General features: G+C 43.0%; 1 protein-coding gene across 2 annotated transcripts; it reads right to left on the bottom strand.

The window, feature by feature from the left end:
• Nucleotides 1-118: 118 nt before the first annotated feature.
• fkbp1b (FKBP prolyl isomerase 1B) lies at nt 119-19770 on the bottom strand. 2 transcript variants are annotated; one of them, XM_036985430.1, is made up of 4 exons: nt 19683-19770; nt 18016-18063; nt 1408-1520; nt 119-1269 (listed from the first exon to the last, which is right to left on the bottom strand). In XM_036985430.1, the coding sequence occupies exons 3-4, from the start codon at nt 1516-1518 to the stop codon at nt 1141-1143; spliced, it is 240 nt and encodes a 79-aa protein (XP_036841325.1). In that variant the 5' UTR covers nt 1519-1520; nt 18016-18063; nt 19683-19770; the 3' UTR covers nt 119-1140. The 2 variants fall into 2 exon arrangements, with proteins under 2 accessions (XP_036841325.1, XP_021468210.1); XM_021612535.2 differs by lacking the exon at nt 19683-19770 and adding an exon at nt 19170-19453.
• Between the last annotated feature and the right edge of the window lie 1515 nt (nt 19771-21285).

Here is a 21285-nt window from a genome sequence, read left to right as displayed (position 1 = left end):
GAAATGCTTATTTTTACCAGTGTGATTGCTTATTTGCGAAGGAGAGTTTGATTATTGTCTGAATGTTATTAATCTAATCAACTCTCGATCTTCAACACACACAACTCAAGTTTACAGATTTTCAATAAATACATTTTTCACAATTTTTATTAAGAGTTGATTGATTAAACAGTCATAGTATTCATAGGTTTTAAGAGTAGTACTGTACAGTAGATTTGGGTTTCTGATGTCCTTCATTTGTTCATATGTGGCATTTTTGCAGTAAATGTTTACCAGGGATACAAAATGTACTAAACACATAAACATCAGTTATCCTTAATGCAGGGCAGGGGTTTTTCATCACCATGTGACCTGACCAGGAACAATTGCAGGCCCTAGTTGTAGCCCTAGTTTTAGAGTGTTACATGATGTTACTTAGGGAGGTCTCATGGTTAAGGAAAACTCCTGACCATTAAAGCTTTCAGCAGGACAGACCTTTATCAAAAGTGGCAATGCAGACAAGTGTTTGGTAATGCCCAGGCAAGATACGACAGGGTTCTCCAACTCTGGTCCTGGAGAGCTACTGGAGTGTGTAGACTTTTGATCCAGACCAGCACGAACACACCTTCAATCTGCATTTGTACTAGGCTGGAACAAAAGCCATTCCCAGTAGCTCTCCCAACCGGAGTAGAGGAACCCTGAAATACAGAGTGTTGTACTGTTACACCTTATTTGAACTTTGAAAAACAGTAAGGCAGTGACTTTCCATTGTAAAATATTACGGCATTCATCGGATGTTTCTTTGTCATACACAGAGATTAAAGAAAATGTACAACCTAAAATGAAAGGGAAACATTTAGAAAAATAAAAACAATGCTCATGGACATTCAAAACATTAAAACAAAGAGGAAGCCAAACTATGGTATCATCAGTGTGTGAAAGGTCTAAAATCAGTTTAGCGGCAGACAGCAGCCATCTACAATGACACAAAGTTGGCAACAAAGCAGTAGATCCTTTAACTGGTGAGAAGTTGAAGAAGCTAAAACTCAAAAGGAGCATTGGTCGATGGTATGGAGCAGTGTTACCCCCTCAAAGGGAAGGTAGTGAGTGACCTTTTAGGCCTCAGTTGACCTTTCACCCCTGACCCCAGAGAGGGGTCACTCACTCCAGCTTAAGGAGCTCAACATCAAAGATGAGGGTGGCGTTGGGGGGAATGACACCGGGGTGACCTGTGGCTCCATAGGCCATATCCGGCGTGCAGGTGATCTTCGCCCGCTGGCCCACGCTCATCTGGGGGAGACACAGGGAGGAAGAAAACAGGTAGAGGAATTGTCAACACTCGCTTATCATGTGTTGCAATATTAACATAAAATATCATGAGTACAGAGATGCAGTGGCACTATCTGCTGTAAGACAATGCCATCTCACCTGTGCGATTCCTTCCTCCCAGCCCTTGATGACTTCCTGTCGCCCGATCTTGAACTTGAAGGGCTTGTTTCTGTCTCGAGAAGAGTCAAACTTCTTGCCATTCTGCAGCATACCTGGCAGAGGAATCACACAAACACTTGACTCAATGATCTTCCTAGGTTACGGTAGGTGTTTGAAAGTTCTTGTTTATTCATGTATCCTGCTTTATATGAGTACAACTGTGTACACGCGAGTGTGCTTGTGGAATCATTTGAACACAAAACAAGGCCTACACAAGTATATATTTCCACACAGATCAATTCCATTCCAGTCATTCAAACATTTCCCCTCAAAACAAACTAAAACATAACAAACAGAACGCATGAGGTCAGGAAATCCTTCCCCTCTGCTGCAAGAAATACAGTCTTGAATGCCTCGGAATCATAGCATTCCAAATTCATACATCAAAGGCTTCGGGAAAGGCGGATTCTGATAACGGGGCTGGCACAAAAACAGGAGTAATTCCACTGGGCTTCCTTATCCAGGTCCTGGGCTCCTTTTAATGATCCAAATGAACAAAGGGAATGTGAAATATGAGGCAGTGGCCTAATTCTTCCTCTGGATTATCTCTGACGGTTAACTAGGCCATGTCTAGCCTGCATCTAGACCACAGGGGAAACAGACAGAGAGACAGACAGGGAGAAACAGTAGTGGCACAACAATGAATGTGCACTTGAAAATCTGTCCATTCAGGCATGCTAAGAAAGTTACACTGTGTGCGTGAAGAACAACCATTTTACCTTTCACAGGCCGTGGTAGAATACTGACACGAGTATTACTGAGACAAAGTCCTAATGACAATAATCCAGGGCAATGTGGCTGAAGCCATGTGAGAATGTGCCTGTTTGCGCTGTCAGAAATCATTAGAAACCCAGTCATGATAAATGTAGGATTTTTCCTACCCCTACAGTAAATTGAAGAAGTGTTGATGTCAACATTAAGCAGACATACGGGACTATAATAACCCCTGCAGAAAGGTAGACTAGACTGTTCCAGAAGCAGCCATGGTTGGACCGATCCAATCTCACCTGTCCCACGGTATTAAATGTCACAGCAAACATGAACCCTGTTGCTCCACGCAGCAAATCTTGCTGGGTGAAAAAAAAAACTGCAACAAAACCCATGACAAGAACTTGTCACGTCTCGTAAAATTATCGCTAATGTGCGTCTACCATCGTTTCCAAGTTTTAGTCAAATAACATGATTCATTTCTGCCACCATCACATTAGACAGACATAACAGCAGCGTAAATAGTTGACAATAAAACTACCAGTCAGTCAGGAGACGGGTTCACCCAAAGAGATGGGAGTCTTGTACAGTACTGGCTGCTTCTCCTCTTTCACTCCCCCTAAACTTAGTAGGACCGCAAGCTTCCAAGAATCCCTGCCTGTGGGGTCACTGGGCAGAGGTCCAAGCCGATGGGTCCACAGACCACACCGTGATTACCATCTGTTAATACTGTTTCTCCCCTGGCCAGACTGGTTACAGGCACAGTGAAAGTGCTCCTGAAGATGGAAACATTAGGTCACATATATATCTTCAAAAAAAAACATTTTTTAAACACAGTGAAACAGGGCTAGGGGATGTTTATTTCATATGCAGGCTGGGAATTGCTAGGGGCCTCACTATATGATTTATCACGATACGATATGTATTGCGATTCGATACTGTGATTTTATTGCCATTCAATGTTCCAAACATATTGCTCACCTTATGTCCGCTGCAGAGGGACAAGAGATTGAAAATGAGTTTTGATCAGTCGTGTAAATAAAACTTTTGGAAACAAATTTGTCTCCCTGTTGAAAAGAAGATGGAGAACACGCTATGAAGGAAAAATACTGCCGTTTTGGTGGAGGTAAAGGAAACTAGAACAAACATATTATCCTGTAATGTAACTATCTATTTTTTACCCCATCATTAATGCAATACAGGTCATAGTTCCCCCAAGCAGCAATGATATGGCCAGTTACAAAGTAAAGAGGTTCTTAGAATTCAATTATTAAGACTCCTTTGCTGAATAGGTGAAAAGTTGGCTGTGTTTCAAAAACACAACTTAACCTATGTCTACCGGTATATCCAACATTAGTATACCAAACATTAAGAGCACCTTCCTAATATTGAGTTGCACCCCATTCTTGATACACACGGGAAACTGTTGAGCGTGAAAAACCCAGCAGCGTTGCAGTTCTTGACACAAACTGGTGCGCCTGGCACATGCTACCATACCCCGTTCAAAAGGCACTTCAATATTTTGTCTTGCCCATTCACCCTCTGAGTGGCACACATACACAATCCATGTCTCAATTGCCCCAAGGGTATAAAATCCTTCTTTAACCTGTCTCCTCCCCTTCATCTACACTGATTGAAGTGGATTTAACAATAAGGGGGATCATAGCTTTCACCTGGTCAGTCTGTCATGGAAAGAGCAAGTGTTCTTAATGTTTGTTAATGTTTGTTTTGTATATTTAGTGTATATAAGCAGCTTGGTAAAGTAAAGCCCACCCTATCTGACAAACTCTACATAATATTCCCAGTCTGTTTCACTTTTAATAAAATAAAGCCTGTCCAATAATTTATCTTCCTGCAACAAAATGCAGAGAGCCCACCTCATCTTGGTAGAGTCAGGTTGGGGTCGTATGAAAATAAAACAGGGTTCTTCTTCCCTGTTACTGCAGCACAGTTCCAGACCCTCTTGGATATCAGGCAGGCGATAAGTGACTAGTAGACAGTGTAGAAAGCATGACAAACTGGGCCGGCTAAATCCCGAGTTCTCTGTTTGGGTTGGGGGTTAAAATACCCAGGGAAGACCTATGTGTGCCCAAAACGGCACCCTATTCCCCATATAGTGCTCTATACTTTAGGCAGAGCCACACAGGGTTGCCAAATAGGGTTCTGACTAAATGTAGTGCACTATATAGAGAATAGGGCACCATTTCAATATTGGCCCCCAGGCCCTCTTGAGTAGTATGGGGTCTCAGAGGGGCTCAGTCTCAGGCTATCCAGCCCAGCTAGGCTATTTATACTCTGTTTTCTGTATCTGTGTCTCAGACCACACGTCACACAGACAAGCCTCTCGTCCCCTGGGGCCCAGAGATGTAAGGAGATAGCACACGTACGCTATCTGTCTGCAACATGCTTTTATAGACATGTTGGCACATCATGGGGCTGTGAACAAGTAAACTGGGCAAAAAAAAGAAACTGTCAACTGCATTTATTATCAGCAAACATAACATGAGTAAATATTTGTATGAACATAAGATTCAACAACTGAGACATAAACTGAACAAGTTCAACAGACATGTGACTAACAGAAATTGAATAATGTGTCCCTGAACAAAGGGGGGGGTCAAAATCAAAAGTAACAGTCAGTATCTGGTGTGGCCACCAGCTGCATTAAGTACTGCAGTGCATCTCCTCCTCGTGGATTGCACCAGATTTGCCAGTTCTTGCTGTGAGATGTTACCCAACTCTTCCACCAAGGCACCTTCAAGTTCCCGGGAAATTTCTTGGGGGAATGGCCCTAGCCCTCACCCTCCGATCCAACAGGTCCCAGACGTGCTCAATGGGATTGAGATCCGGGCTCTTTGCTGGCCATGGCAGAACACGGGCATTCCTGTCTTGCAGGAAATCACGCACAGAACGAGCAGTATGGCTGGTGGTCTTGTCATGCTGGATGTTAAGATGAGCCTGCAGAAAGGGTACCACGTGAGGGAGGAGGATGTCTTCCCTGTAAAGCACAGCGTTGAGATTGCCTGCAATGACAACAAGCTCAGTCCGATGATGCTATGACACACCGCCCCAGACCATGATGGACCATCCACCTCCAAATCGATGGTCCTACTTCGTGGTCTCTCTGTGCGTTAGAGCTCATTCCTTCGACGATAAACGCGAATCCGACCATCACCCCTGGTGAGACAAAACCGCGACTCGTCAGTGAAGAGCACTTTTTGCCAGTCCTGCCTGGTCCAGCGACGGTGGGTTTGTGCCAATAGGTGACTTTGTTGCCGGTGATGTCTGGTGAGGACCTGCCTTACAACAGGCCTACAAGTCCTCAGTCCAGCCTCTCTCAGCCTATTGCAGACAGTCTGAGCACTGATGGAGGGATTGTACGTTCCTGGTGTAACTCGGGCAGTTGTTGTTGCCATCCTGTACCTGTCCCGCAGGTGTGATGTTCGAATGTACCGATCCTGTGCAGGTGTTGTTACACATGGTCTGCCACTGTGAGGACGATCAGCTGTCCGTCCTGTCTCCCTGTAGCGCTGTCTTAGGCGTCTCATAGTATGGACATCGCAATGTATTGCCCTGGCCACATCTGTAGTCCTAATGCCTCCTTGCAGCATGCCTAAGGCATGTTTACGCAGATGAGCAGGGACCCTGGGCATCTTTCTTCTGGTGTTTTTCAGTCAGTAGAAAGGCCTCTTTAGTGTCCTAAGTTTTCATAACTGTGACCTTAATTGCCTACCATCTGTAAGCTGTTAGTGTCTTAACAACCATTCCACAGATGCATGTTCAGTAATTGTTTATGGTTCATTGAACAAGCATGGGAAACAGTGTTTAAACCCTTTACAATGAAGATCTGTGAAGTTATTTGGATTTTTACCAATTATCTTTGAAAGACAGTTTTGGGAGGGGGGGGGGGGGTGACCTGTGGCTCCCATAGGCCATATCCGGCGTGCAGGTGATCGTCGCCCACTCTCATCTTTATATGTCGACGGAAAAATATATGCTTGTGCTTCGTTGTTCATACATCAGTATCCTTGTCACTTAGTGGTGTTACAGGTAATGAGACAGCTCCGATATAGACCTGCGGCTTTAATGTCATGGTGTAGGCAGCATGTTGCTATACTGTAGTATTAATTAGCACAGTATCTGCTGCTATATACTCCCACAGCACCATCTCTCAATAGGCCTAATCATTCAAATACATGAGAAAGAAGCACTGCTGGGAGTCAGAGTGTGGCATTCAGCCGTGCTCTTCGTAAGTTGCTATATCTACTTTGATTGAGTTGGCTAATAAACTACAGTACTGTAGTGCTGGGTTTAATAGGACCATGCCATCCCGTGCAGTAATGAAAATATCATTCTAATAATTATACACAAGACTTTAAAGTGTTCAGAGGAATAAGTGAAGGCTAGGACTACTAGTCCGTGAGTTATATTTAACCGTACTGCACTATGGTTCTCACTCTGATCAGTATTCTGTTCAATCTCCCTGTCTGGAAGGCAATCCCAACTCCTGCTGGGCTGTGTCAAATCAAAATCCAAAATCAATGAGGGCTGGGCCCTGATGGATAACATGGCCTCTTGCCCATTACTCACCTACTGCCTGCCGGCAGTTGATGTGCAAATGTACAGTATCAGTATGAATATATATAAATATATCTCAAATGCAGGGAGATGAACAGAGTGCAAATGCAGTGTAGTACATCTATTTTGTGTACAAAGTTCAGAGATGGCTTGTGCATCATAAAGTGCATAGCCCTTTAGACTCTATGGGCCAGATAGCCAGTTGGTGAGGGCCACATCTTGAGACAACTGAGACATGGATTGTGTATGTGTGCCAGCTAGAGGGTGAATGGGCAAGGCAAAACTATTTAAGTGCCAGGCGCATCAGTTTGAGTGTGTCAAAAACTGCAACGCTGCTGGGTTTTTCACGCTCAACAGTTTCCCGTGTGTATCAAAAATGGTCCACCACCCAAAGGACATCCAGCCAACTTGACACAACTGTGGGAAGCATTGTAGTCAACATGGGCCAGCATCCATGTGGAACGCTTGACACGTTGTAGAGTCCATGCCCCGACGAATAAATGCTGTTCTGAGGGCAAAAGGGGGTGCAACTCAATATTAAGAAGGTGATTCTAATGTTTTATACATTCAGTGTAGAAGAATGCAATGCACCACCAACTCAAAACATCTTCCTGCGGCTATGAGGAGAGAACGAGAGCGACCGAGATAGATAGAGACGGAGATAGACTGAGAGAGATACTGCTGTGCTCAGGCCTGGTCTCCTGCAGTACTCTATATAAAGACCTGCGGTGCCGCTGTGTTGTCTGCAGGGGAGTTGACCCTATTACTGGAGCACGAATGCAAAGTCTGCATTCTCTCTCTCCGTCTTTCTTTTTCAGTCTCTCTCTCTATCTCCCCTCTCTCTCTCGCACGCGCAATTCAATTCAGTAGACTTTGACATGGCAAGTTAAATGACTTACATTGTCAAAGTACACATATAACAACAATGGTGGGACCAACAGCAATAAGGCATCAATAATAGTAGTATTAGTGGAAATGGTAGTACCATTAACAGAAACAATATTAATGATAATAATAATAGCAAAATAAATAGTAATAGGCTAGTCAACATGACTGAAAAGCCACATGGTATAAACATTTTGACATTATATTGCATTTCAGCTTGTGGCAGGAGACCACATACAGTATTTGGCTGCCAAAACTACACAGTTTGGCTTTTCACCCAGTAAATATATATATATATATATATATATATATATATATTTCTTAATCTTTCATAGTTTCAAATTCTTTGTACTGAATGATAATTTGTCACAGTGTAAGCAGCATTTCCAAAACTCAGTCCTGGGGATCCCAAGGGGTGCACCTTTAGTTTTTTGCCCAAACACTACACAGCTAGAAACCAAAACCAAAACATGCACCCCTTTCGGGTCCCGAGGACCAAGTCTGGGAATCCCTGGTGTAATAGGGATCGCAGCTCTGTCTCTACCTCTCCCTGTGGGCAGAGTGTACACAGCCTGTCCTCTCTGGGCAGCCAGGCTTGCCTGTGATGACCGGTTTCTATAGCCAAAATGCTCACAGAGTCTGTACCTAGTTAGTTTTTTCCTCGGTTTTCTATCAGCCACAGCGGTCAGATAGTCTGCCACCATGTCCTGTCTGTTTATAGCCAAATAGCATTGATTTTTATTTTTTTGTGGTGTCTTTCCAATAAGTGATTTAAAAAAAATCTTTGCTTTGTGATGATTTGGTTGGGCCAGACTTTCTGAGTTCTGTCCTGAGGCTCTATGGGGTTAGTTTGGGTTAGTGGACTGAGCCTCAGAACCAGATGGCTGAGGGGACTCTTCTCTTGTTTCACCTCTTGACATTGTGGGGCTGTGTGATAAAATGTTTCAGGGTCGCTTGTTTTGAGATGGTTGTACAATTTGATGTCTCTTTTTTTCCTTCCAACTCGAATAAGGAGAGGGGGTGGGGGGGGTAATCGGTCCAATTCTACTCTACATGCATTATTTGTTTTGAGTTTTTCTTTGCACTTGCAATAAATTTTTTTGCATTGGATGTTTGTCCCCATTTGGTAAATTCATTATTAGAGAGTGGACCCCATACTTCACTGCCATATAGAGGAATTGGTTCTTTAACCGACTGGAACATTTTGAGACAGATTCTAATTTAAATGTTCCTTTAATTCTTCTTGCTTTGTCTCTATGCTCGTTCACAGCCATACGAAAGCTACCTGTGTTGCTGATATTTAATCCTTGACACATGTAGTTGTTGGTGTGTTGTAATACTACGGTGTCAAAAATAACATTTATATTTGTGATTCTGATTTCCAGACCTCTTTTATATTCTGTTTTTTTGGGGGGGGGGGCAATTCTGACAGAACCTGTGCAGATAATCTAGGTGCTGCTGTTAACTCCTCCTTAGTAGGGGACAGCAGCACCAGGTCAACTGCATGCAGCAGCCACTTGATTTCAGTGTTGTGTAGGGTGAGGCCAGGTGCTGCCGATTCTTCTAATGTTTTTGCCAATTCATCAATGTAGATGTTAAAGTGTTGGACTAATTGAGCAGCCCTGTTTCACTCCACATCCCTGATGAGAATAAGTATGTTTGCTTGTTGCCAATTTTAACCACACATTTGTTTTTTTGTGTATATTGATTTAATAACGTCATATGTTTTCCCTCCAATGCCACTTTTATTTACTTTACAAAAATATACATTTGTGCCAAATTGAATCAAATGCTTTTTTGAAGTCTACAAAACATCAGTAGATTACGTCTTTGCTTTGGTTGACTTGTTTGTCAATTAGAGTTGAGGGTATAAATGTGGTCTGTTATGCAGTAATTCTGTAAAAATCCAATCTGGCTTCTGCTCAGGACGTTGTGTTCGTCAAGGAAATGAAGTGGTCTGCTATTTATGATACTGCAGAGAATTATCCCCAAGTTTCTCTTAATTATGTGGGTCAAATGTATGGTACATTGTTATAGATTGGTGTGATCAATCCTTGGTTCCAAATATCGGGGGAAAATACCTGCAGTGAGGATAATGTAGGTCTGTATAATTGATCATCTAAAATACCATCGGCACCACAGGCCTTTTTGAGTTGTAGAGTGCATTGTTTTTTCAATAATTCTTGTTCTGTAATTGGGATATCCACAGGATTCTGATCGTCTTTGACCACTGATTCAAGGATTTATTATGTCTTGTACAGTGGGGCAAAAAAGTAATTAGTCAGCCACCAATTGTGCAAGTTCTCCCACTTAAAAAGATGAGGCCTGTAATTTCCATCATAGGTACACTTCAACTATGACAGACAAAATGAGAAAACAAAATCCAGAAAATCACATTGTAGGATTTTTAATGAATTTATTTGCAAATTATGGTGGAAAATAAGTATTTGGTCACCTACAAACAAGCAAGATTTCTGGCTCTCACAGACCTGTAACTTCTTCTTTAAGAGGCTCCTCTGTCCTCCACTCGTTACCTGTATTAATGGCACCTGTTTGAACTTGTTATCAGTATAAAAGACACCTGTCCACAACAGTCACACTCCAAACTCCCCTATGGCCAAGACCAAAGAGCTGTCAAAGGACACCAGAAACAAAATTGTAGACCTGCACCAGGCTGGGAAGACTGAATCTGCAATAGGTAAGCAGCTTGGTTTGAAGTAATCAACGAAAACCTCCTTCCATCAGCAAGGGCATTGAAGATGAAACGTGGCTGGGTCTTTCAGCATGACAATGATCCCAAACACACCACCCTGGCAACGAAGGAGTGGCTTCGTAAGGAGCATTTCAAGGTCCTGGAGTGGCCTAGCCAGTCTCCAGATCTCAACCCCATAGAAATATGCATTGGGTTAAGTACCCAATGCATATTCCCGCGTGAAAAATTAAGAATTCTGAGTAAACAAGACCCCCAAGTTTAACTTGCTATCTAAGTAAGTGGCTGAATTAATAAGGTAACAAGGCATCATAAAGTGTTAGCTTTCTGCTGCGTTTGAGAAGCCAAAGCCCTTTGGATGAGTTATTTGACCAACTGCCACTGCTATCTTGATTTCCTTGCATTTTTTTAATCCTCTCCGTTCTCAGCCCGTCTGCTCCACCTCAGTCTTCTCCGAGCAGAGCAGGCAGGCCATTGCCCTAGCGACTCCAGACAGACACAGCATGCTGCTGGAGAGCCAGTAATGTCAAAACCTTGTGTCAAACTTGCATCATTTACACAATGTCTCTCGTTCACATTAGTTTGTGAACTTCCAAACTCAACAAAAATGACATTTCGGTAGCTCCTATAGATGTATAACTTTGAGCTGGATTGCCTGTCTTTGCAATTAATTTATTTTCGTTTGTGATCGTTAGCATATTTAGCTAGCAGTCTCCATGCAATTTTTTGGTGCCCCCTTGTGTACTAAACCGGTAATACCGTAAATCCCGGGGTGAGAGAAAGACGGTATGATGATATGAAAATCTGGATACCGCCCAACCCTACTAATCTCCCACTCTAGAATGGAAAAACTCTCTTCATTGAAGTAGGGTGACAGAGGGAAATGTATGTGGTTTTTAACCATTCGATCGCTGCTGCAACGATGCCAAGGAACCCGTTTTTGTTTGTCTGCTGCTAGCTAGCTCTAACAGCTCAAAAAACAGCAAAGAGTGAAGAACGTTCTTCTTTTTTTTAAATTCTCGATATGTGTAGAGTCCGTGCTCCTTTCTGGTTTACTCCCTCAGTTTGATCATTTAATGTAGTTGTATTAACTCCCCTTGCTAGGTTTGTTCTAGCTCGATTTTTCTAGCTTGCCGGCTAGACTTTTGTTGTGAAGCTAGCTCTGGGTTATTTTTTTCATATTCTGATTGAAATTATTTTTTTATTTTTTGTTGTCTTGAATTATTTTTAGATATGAGTGTTTATCTCATTTTATAAACCAGAAGGGGAAATAAATCAGGAGCTCGCTCTCAACATAATTTTTGTTACAGAGTTGGATAGCTGTGATAGGAGAAAACTGAGGATGGTTCAACAACATTGTAGTTACTCCACAATATGAACCTAAATGACAGAGTGAAAAGGAATCCTGTATAGAATAAAAAATATTCCAAAACATGCATCCTGTTTGCAATAAGGCATGAAAGTAAAGCTGCAAAAAATGTGACAAAGAAATTAACTTTATGTCCTGAATACAAAGCGTTATGATTGTGGTAAATCCAACACAACACATCATTGAGTGCCACTCTTTATATTTTCAAGCGTGCTGGTGGCTGCATCATGATATGGGAATGCTTATCATCGGCAAGGATTAGGGAGTTGTTTTAGAATAAAAATAAATGGAATAGAGCTTAGCACAGGCAAAATCCTAGAGAAAAACCTGGTTCAGTCTGCTTTCCAACAGACACTGGGTGACAAATTCACCTTTCAGAAAGACAACTAAACACCAAAGGCAAAATATCCACTGGAGTTGCTTACCAAGACGACATTGAATGTTCCTGAGTGGTATAGTCAGCGTTTTGACTTAAATCGTCATGAAAATATATGGCAAGACTAGAAAATGGCTGTCTACCAATGATCAACTACCAACTCGACAGAGTTGTGCATATATATTGTACATTCCAGGTGTGCAAAGCTCTTACCCAGAAAGACTCACAGCTGACAAAGATGATTCTAACATGTATTGACTCAGGGAAGTGAATACTTATGTAAATGAGATATTTCTGTATTTCATTTTCAATACATTTGCTAAAGTTTCAAAAATCCTGTTTTCACATTGTCATTATGGTGTATTATGTGTAGAGGTGAGATGTTTTATTCATTTAATCCATTTGGAATTCAGCCTGTAGAAAAATGTGGAATAAGTCAATGGGTCTGAATACTTTCTAAAAAGCTATTTATATTTGCTCATTCTCTTATACACCACATGACCAAAAGTAAGTGGACACCTGCTTGTCGAACCTCTCATTCCAAAATCAATGGCATTAATATGGAGTTGGTCCCCCCTTTGCTGATAGAACAGCCTCCACTCTTCTGGGAAGGCTTTCCACTAGATGTTGGAACGTTGCTGCAGGGACTTGCTTCCATTCAGCCACAAGAGTATTAGTGAGGTCGGGCACTGATGTTGGCCGATTATGCCTGGCTCACGGTCGGAGTGTTTGTTGGGGTTGAGGTCAGGGTTCTGTGCAGGCCAATCAAGTTCTTCCACACTGATCTCGACAAACCACTTCTATTTGGACCTCGCTTCATACAAAGGAGTATTGTCATGTTGAAACAAGAAAGCCCCCCCCCCCCCCCCCCCCCCCTCAAACTGTTTCCACAAAGTTGGAAGCACAGAATCATCTAGAATGTCATTGTATGCTGTAGCGTTAAGATTTCCCTTCACTGGAACGAAAGGGCCTAGTCCGAACTATGAAAAACAGCCCCAGACCATTATTTATCCTCCACCAAACTTTACAGTTGGCACTATGCATTCAGGCAGGTAGCCTTCTCCTGGCATACGCCAAACCCAGATTTGTCCGTCTAACTGCCAGATGATATAGCGTGATTCATCACTCCAGAGAACACGTTTCCACTGCTCCAGAGACCAATGTCAGCAAGCTTTACACCACTCCAAGGGATGCTTGACATTGTGCATGGTGATCTTAGACTTGTGTGCAGCTGCTCGGCCATGGAAACCAATTTAATGAATCTCCCGATGAGCAGTTCTTGTGCTGACGTTGCTTCCAGAGGCAGTTAGGAACTCAGTAGTGAGTGTTGCAACCGAGGACAATTTTTTTTTACGTGCTATGCGCTTCAGCGGTAACGTTCTGTAAGTAAGTGTGGCCTACCACTTCGCAGCTGAGCCATTGTTGCTCCTAGACGTTTCCACTTCAAAATAATGTGGCACTTACTGTTGACCGGGCAGCTCTAGTAGGGCAGAAATTTGACGAACTGACCTGTTGGAAAGGTGGCATCCTACGACGGTGCCACGTTGAAAGTCACTGAGCTCTTCAGTAAGGCCATTCTACTGCCAATGTTTGTCATTGGGTCTGAATACTTTCTAAAGGCAATTTATATTTGCTCATTCTCTTATACACCACATTACCAAAAGTAAGTGGACACCTGCTTGTCGAACCTCTCATTCCAATATCAATGGCATTAATAAGGAGTTGGTCCCCCCTTTGCTGATATAACAGCCTCCACTCTTCTTCTTCTTGTACATACTACAAGTATGTAAACTGGGTGGACGCCCTAATGGGTTAAGTACCCAATGCATATGGATGACCAGTAAATTCATATTCCCAGTCACTTGTCCCGGTGATGACAGATGCGCTCATGCCAATATCTCAAGAATCGCTCAAAAGTGTGTTAGGTTCTACGGAAAGATTAGTATTTTCCTTTCAGCAGTAGGCCTTTGCTTTTCAAACAGTTGGCCTAATGTTTTTCCTCGCGATTGTATTTAGACATTTGTGAAAGGCAAACTGACAGATGCAACCAAATATAATCCATAGAAGGCAGTTCCCATTCCAGTCAGGACTGGCAGCTTTTGCTAGTGTTCCCATTAGTTTAACAGTCAAAGTGCCAGGGTTAGAGGTTCCAAAGTCCTTCTATGGATTACATCTATGGCCGCAACTCAACATACCGTTTTATATTTGGCACGTTTTGACCAAATTGCGGGCTTCCCGACTGTAAGTACTTGTGATAAAACTTAATCCACAGCTATTTTTTTAGAAGCGATTGATCCTCTGTAGCTAAATTATGCTCTCTGGTGGAGTATTTAGAACGATTTTATTTACAGTGCATTCGGAAAGTATTCAGACCCCTTGACTTTTTCCACATTTTGTTACGTTATAGCTAAAATTGATTAAATATTTTGTTTACTCATCAATCTACATACAATACCCCGCAATGACAAAGGAAAAACAGGTTTTTAGACATTTTTGCAAATGTATTAAAAGTAAAAAAAACTGAAATATCACATTTACATAAGTATTCAGATCCTTTAATCAGTACTTTGTTGACGCACCATTTGCAGCAATTACAGCCTCGAGTCTTCTTGGGTATGACGCTACAAGCTTGGCACACCTGTATTTTGGGAGTTTCTCCCATTCTTCTCTGCCGACCCTCTCAAGCTCTGTCAGGTTCGATGGGGAGCGTCACTGCACAGCTATTTTCAGGTCACTCCAGAGATGTTCGATTGGGTTCATGTCCGGGCTCTGGCTGGGCCATTCAAGGACATTCAGAGACTTGTCCCGAAGCCACTCCAGCGTTGTCTTGGCTGTGTGCTTAGTGTCATTGGTCCTGAGCGCTCTGGAGCAGGTTTTAATCAAGGATCTCGCTGTACGTTCCTCTTTCCCTCGATCCTGACTAGTCTCTCAGTCCCTGCATCTGAAAAACTTCCCCACAGCATGAAGCTGCCACCACCATGCTTCACCGTAGGGATGGTGCCAAGTTTCCTCCAGACATGAAGCTTGGCATTCAGGCCATAGAGTTCAATCTTGGTTTCATCAGACCAGAGAATCTTATTTATCATGGTCTGAGAGACTTTAGGTGCCTTTTGACAAACTCCAAGTGGGCTGTCATGTGTCTTTTACTGAGGAGTGGTGTCTTTCTGGCCACTCTAACATAAAGGCCTGATTGGTGGAGTGCACCCGAGATGGGAGAACCTTCCAGAAGGACAATCATCTCCACAGAGGAGCTCTGGAGCTCTGTCAGAGTGACCATCGGGTTCTTGGTCACCTCCCTGACCAAGAACCGCTCTTCTCTTCCGATTGCTCAGCTTGGCCGGGCGGCCAGCTCTAGGAAGAGTGTTGGTGGTTCCAAACTACTTCCATTTAAGAATGATGGAGGCCCATGTGTTTTTGGGGACCTTCAATGCTGCATAAATGTTTTGGTACCCTTACCCAGACCTGTGCCTCGACGCAATCCTGTCTCTGAGCTCTATAGACAATTCCTTCAACCTCATTGCTTGATTTCTGCTCTGACATGCACTGTGCTTTTTGCTCTGACATGCACTGGGTTGAGTCACTGACATGATCTTCCCGTCTGGGTTGGCGCCACCCCCCCCCCCCTTGGGTTGTGCCGTGGCGGAGATCTTTGTGGGCTATACTCTGCCTTGTCTCAGGGTGGTAAGTTGGTGGTTGAAGATATCCCTCTAGTGGTGTGGGGGCTGTGCTTTGGCAAAGTGGGTGGGGTTATATCCTGCCTGTTTGGCCCTGTCTGGTTGGATCATCGGATGATGCCACAGTGTCTCCTGACCTCTCCTGTCTCAGCCTCCAGTATTTATGCTGCAGTAGTTTATGTGTCGGGGGCTAGGGTCAATCTGTTATATCTGGAGTACTTCTCCTGTCTTATCCGGTGTCCTGTGTGAATTTAAGTATGCTCTCTCTAATTCTCTCTTTCTTTCTCTCTCTCTCAGAGGACCTGAGCCCTAGGACCATGCCTCAGGACTACCTGGCATGACGACTCCTTGCTGTCCCCAGTCCCCCTGGCCGTGCTGCTGCTCCAGTTTCAACTGTTCTGCCTGCGGCTATGGAACCCTGACCTGTTCACGGGAAGTGCTACCTGTCCCAGACCTGCTGTTTTCAACTCTCTAGAGACAGCAGGAGCGGTAGAGATACTCTTAATGATCGGCTACGAAAAGCCAACTGACATTTACTCCTGAGGTGCTGACTTGTTAAACCCTCAACAACTACTGTGATTATTATTTGACCATGCTGGTCATTTATAAACATTAGAATATCTTGGCCATGTTCTGTTATAATCTCCACCCGGCACAGCCAGAAGAGGACTGGCCACCCCTCATAGCCTGGTTCCTCTCTAGGTTTCTTCCTAGGTTTTGGCCTTTCTAGGGAGTTTTTCCTAGCCACTGTGTTTCTACTCCTGCATTGCTTGCTGTTTGGGGTTTTAGGCTGGGTTTCTGTACAGCACTTTGAGATATCAGCTGATGTAAGAAGGGCTATATAAATCAATTTGATTTATATAGACAGGTGTATGCCTTTCCAAATCATGTCCAATCAATTTAATTTTCCACTGGTGGACACCAATCAAGTTGTAGAAACATCTCAAGGATCACCAATGGAAACAGGGGGCACCTGAGCTCAATGTTCGAGTCTCATTGCAAAGGGTCTGAATACTTATGTAAATAAGGTATCTGTCTTTTATTTTGAATATATTTGCTCAAATTTCTAAAAACCTGTTTTCGCTTTGTCATTATGGGGTATTGTGTGTAGATTGATAAGGGGGATTTAAAAAAAAAATCAATTTTAGAATAAAATGTGGAAGAAGGGAAGGGGTCTGAATACTTTCTGAATGCACTGTATGTCTGTTCAGACAGGAGTAATATAATTGTTTATTTTACCTTTATTTAACTATTTAACTAGTCAGTTAAGAACACATTCTTATTTACAATGACGGCCTACCAAAAGACAAAAGGCCTCCTGCGGGGACGGGGGCTGGGATTAAAAATTTAAAATATATAAATAAAGAACAAAACACACATCACGACAAGAGAGACAACACAACACTACACAAAGAGAGACCTAAGACGACAACATAACATGGTAGCAACACAACATGACAACAACATGGTAGCAACACAACATGGTAGCAGTACAAAACATGGTACAAACATTATTGGTCCCAGACAACAGCATAAAGGGCAAGAAAGTAGAGACAACAATACATCACACAAAGCAGACACAAATGTCAGTAAGAGTGTCCATGATTGAGTCTTTGAATGAAGATATTGGCCCCGCAAAAAATGAATAGCATAATTTTGGCAAAATGATTTATATTTATCAGCACCCCTACATCCTGCTGCTATGTGTCTCTCTCTCTCTCTCGCTCTCTCTCTCGCTCTCTTTACCTCTCTCTTTTTATCGCTCTCACTCCCTCTAAACTACTGCACTGACCTGCAAAAAACTAAACTCAGAAGGAACAGGGCCAGGAACTACGTCTTCATTACTACCGCTCTCACTCACTGCCTTCTGGGCAACAATAAACCAAACAGCAATCAATCACTCAACATAATAGCAAAGTGTTGAGCTTTAAATGCATCACCACCAAACATTAACAGCGTATTAAACTTCACTTGTTGTAGAGTTCAAGCCATGTCTTCAAAGTGACAACTGGCACATAAAACTGGCACACACACACACACAGGTCATATACAGGTCATATACACGTTATAAACGTGTAATAAACGTGTAATCACCCAGACAGAATGTTGACATTTACTTCCCGTTTCCTGTCTGACCTGGTTGTCTGGGAGACGACCATGAGACATAGAATGGCCCACCTCGTATTTTTTTAAATTAATAAATAAAACATTAATTTCCCAACCAGATGCTCTGTCACACACTCTTTACCTGTATAATGGACAACACACGTCTGGCCCTTCTTTGGGAAAGTCCTTGCTGTTGAAAAGAAAACAAACAATAGTGGGTAGATTGTAGTCTCGTGTGTGTGTGTGTGTGCAACTTTTTACACCCTGCAGCCTAATGGAGTAAGGAGGAGCTAATAGATTAACAATGCCTGTCTGGATTAAGTCTGTCTGTGTTGTTCTGTCTGAGCCAGGAAAGCTTAACCCTTATCCTTGTACAGTTGACCTATTTCCAAACTATTCAATCCTAATGTGTTCATCAACTGGTTATTACGGGTTATTATTGTCCCAGAGACATGAAGATCTGAGCGTGTGGAATGTGTCTCAAATTATAGAAGGAAAAAGTGAGAGGATGCAAGTAGCCACAGACTAAAGGGAGAACAAGACTTTGTCAGAGTGTAAGCATGTGGTGTATTGTAGGTTGTGTGTCTGCTGGGAAAAACTTGCTTTACCACAGAGCAGTGATATCCTATGAGGTATTCCGTCGTGGTATTGGTGGTATGGCAGACATTGTAATAATAGGATGTGTCCTAGCCATGACATGATTCGTTTTGATGTTGTCACATCAAATCATTAGCTGTAACATCTTATTGCTTTAGCTAAAAACATACACAAATGTAGCTATGCAGTTTGCTGGCTGTATAATAGCGGAATAATCTAACCTACTTCAACTGAGAATTATTACCGACAAAAAGCAGGAATTCCAGGAGCTGTTCTGAGAAGAAAGCCGGCTGGCTATAAATGCAGAGTTCTAGATCGAGATTGATCTGAATGTGCTGATCGAAAGGGTCAGTGCAATCCGGGATGGGACGTCACTACCCTAAACCCTAACCCAGCCAAAAACCATTTAAAAAAATGTCAACCTCAAATCTGATAGGGACGCCCCAAGGATCCCTGATAACATGGACAGTACAGAGAGCGAAGAACATTTCGAAGGCTTGAGAAATACATGTTGTGGAGTGTGTAGGCCTAGTGAAATTGTAACTAACTACTTTGCAACGGCTGTAAATCCGTAAAACGTTACCACAGTATATGATAATACTGCATTTCCCACAATTTCGTAATCGCTAAATGAATAAGCATATGCTGCACAACAATCCAAAATATAAACAGACGCCAAAATGTAGCAAAAAAACTCACCATCTCCTGGGGATATTGTTTCAATTTCCACACCCATTATCACACAAAACCGACTGTGTTTGCTAAAGCATCAAATAAAGCAGGTTTGGCTTCTACTGTCTAGTCTATTTCGGTGGCTAAAAAGGTGCAAGCTACAGCAATGCCGAGCACTGATCGAATCCACTAGTCTGAGAAACGCAAGATTGTATTTGCCTGGCTATCCAGAATAGACTCCTTGCTCCGGCCAAACACTACGCCACGCCCACGGACATTATGCCGTGTTCAGATGTTATCCACGTGCCGCGTTCAACGATTCAGGAAGTCAGAAATGTCAGAGTTTCCTAGTTCCAACTTTATATGAACGCGGCATAAACCCAGCGAAATAATTGAGTGTGTCGTCAGGCTAAAATCACAGAGATTCTTAACCCAGAGGCGCAACATCGTGAGATGTTTGCAGTGAACAAATCTTCCTTAGTTGTTCATTTTCTCGAAATCTAAAGGCACAACCTAGATTCGAGCCAGTGTTTTACGTACTTTAACATGTTATTCCTCCAACCTCGTGAAAGTGATGAACTGACGCGTTTTTATTTTCGTCAAAAACAACTTAAAATGGAAGGAGTGCCTTTGATTTGACGGCATGCACATGCGTAGTTTGGCCCGAGACAATCGTTAGACTCGATGACGTGTTTCTACCTATTACGTTAATACACCCAATTGGTTTCTATGCTGCGTTCAAATACTAGTTGGAACTAGGATATTTGGAAATGACCAAATTGCTGACTCGTTGAACATTCCATGTGAATTACTACACCCAGTTAGTAAGTCGGAAGTGTCAGAGTTCCCTAGTTCTGACTAATACCTGATCGCGACATTAGCTAGCCAACGTCACTATGCTGTGTTGTCATGTTTGCTGCCTTGCTATGTTGTTGTCTTAGGTCCCTCTTTATATATATTGTTATGTTGTCTCTTTTGTCGTGATGTGTGTTTTGTCATATTATATATATATATATATATATATATATATATATATATATAATATAAACTCAGCAAAAAAATAAATGTCCTCTCACTGTCAACTGCGTTTATTTTCAGCAAACTTAACGTGTAAATATTTGTATGAACATAACAAGATTCAACAACAGACATAAACTGAACAAGTTCCACAGACATGTGACTAACAGAAATGGAATAATGTGTCCCTGAACAAAGGGGGGGTCAAAATCAAAAGTAATTAAGTACTGCAGTGCATCTCCTACTCATGGACTGCACCAGATTTGCCAGTTCTTGCTGTGAGATGTTATCCCACTCTTCCACCAAGGCACCTGCAAGTTCCCAGACATTTCTGGGGGGAATGGCCCTAACCCTCAGATCCAACAGGTCCCAGATGTGCTCAATGGGATTGAGATCCAGGCTCTCCGCTGGCCATGGCAGAACACTGACATTCCTGTCTCGCAGGAAATCACACACAGAACAAGCAGTATGGCTGGTGGCATTGTCATGCTGGAGGGTCATGTCAGGATGAGCCTGCAGGAAGGGTACCACATGAGGGAGGAGGATGTCTTCCCTGTAACGCACAGCGTTGAGATTGCCTCCAATGACAACAAGCTCAGTCCGATGATGCTGTGACACACAGCTCCAGACCATGACGGACCCTCCACCTCCAAATCAATCCTGCTCCAGAGTACAGGCCTCGGTGTAACGCTCATTCCTTCAACGATAAACGCGAATCCGACCATCACCCCTGGTGAGACAAAACCGCAACTTGTCAGTGAAGAGCACTTTTTGCCAGTCCTGTCTGGTTCAGCGACGGTGGGTTTGTGCCCATAGGCGACATTGTTGCCGGTGATGTCTGGCCTTACAACAGGCCTACAAGCCCTCAGTCCTGCTCGCTTAAGTGTTTTAGGAAGTGTTTGACAGTAATGAGGAGTGGTCGTTTGACCGCGGACCCATTACGGACACAGGCAATGAGGCAGTGATCACTGAGATCCTGGTTGAAGACAGCAGAGGTGTATTTAGAGGGCAGGTTGGTCAGGATGATATCTATGAGGGTGCCCGTGTTCACAGATTTAGGGATGGCGGGATGAGGTCAATAACACGGTACCTTTCTAATCGACCTGGCCCGGGTACCCTGGAAGGA

Source organism: Oncorhynchus mykiss, chromosome 8, assembly GCF_013265735.2.
Source record: "Oncorhynchus mykiss isolate Arlee chromosome 8, USDA_OmykA_1.1, whole genome shotgun sequence".
NCBI lineage: Eukaryota > Metazoa > Chordata > Actinopteri > Salmoniformes > Salmonidae > Oncorhynchus > Oncorhynchus mykiss.
Note: the sequence above shows the minus strand (reverse complement) of the source record. Positions and strands in the feature narration are given on the sequence as shown.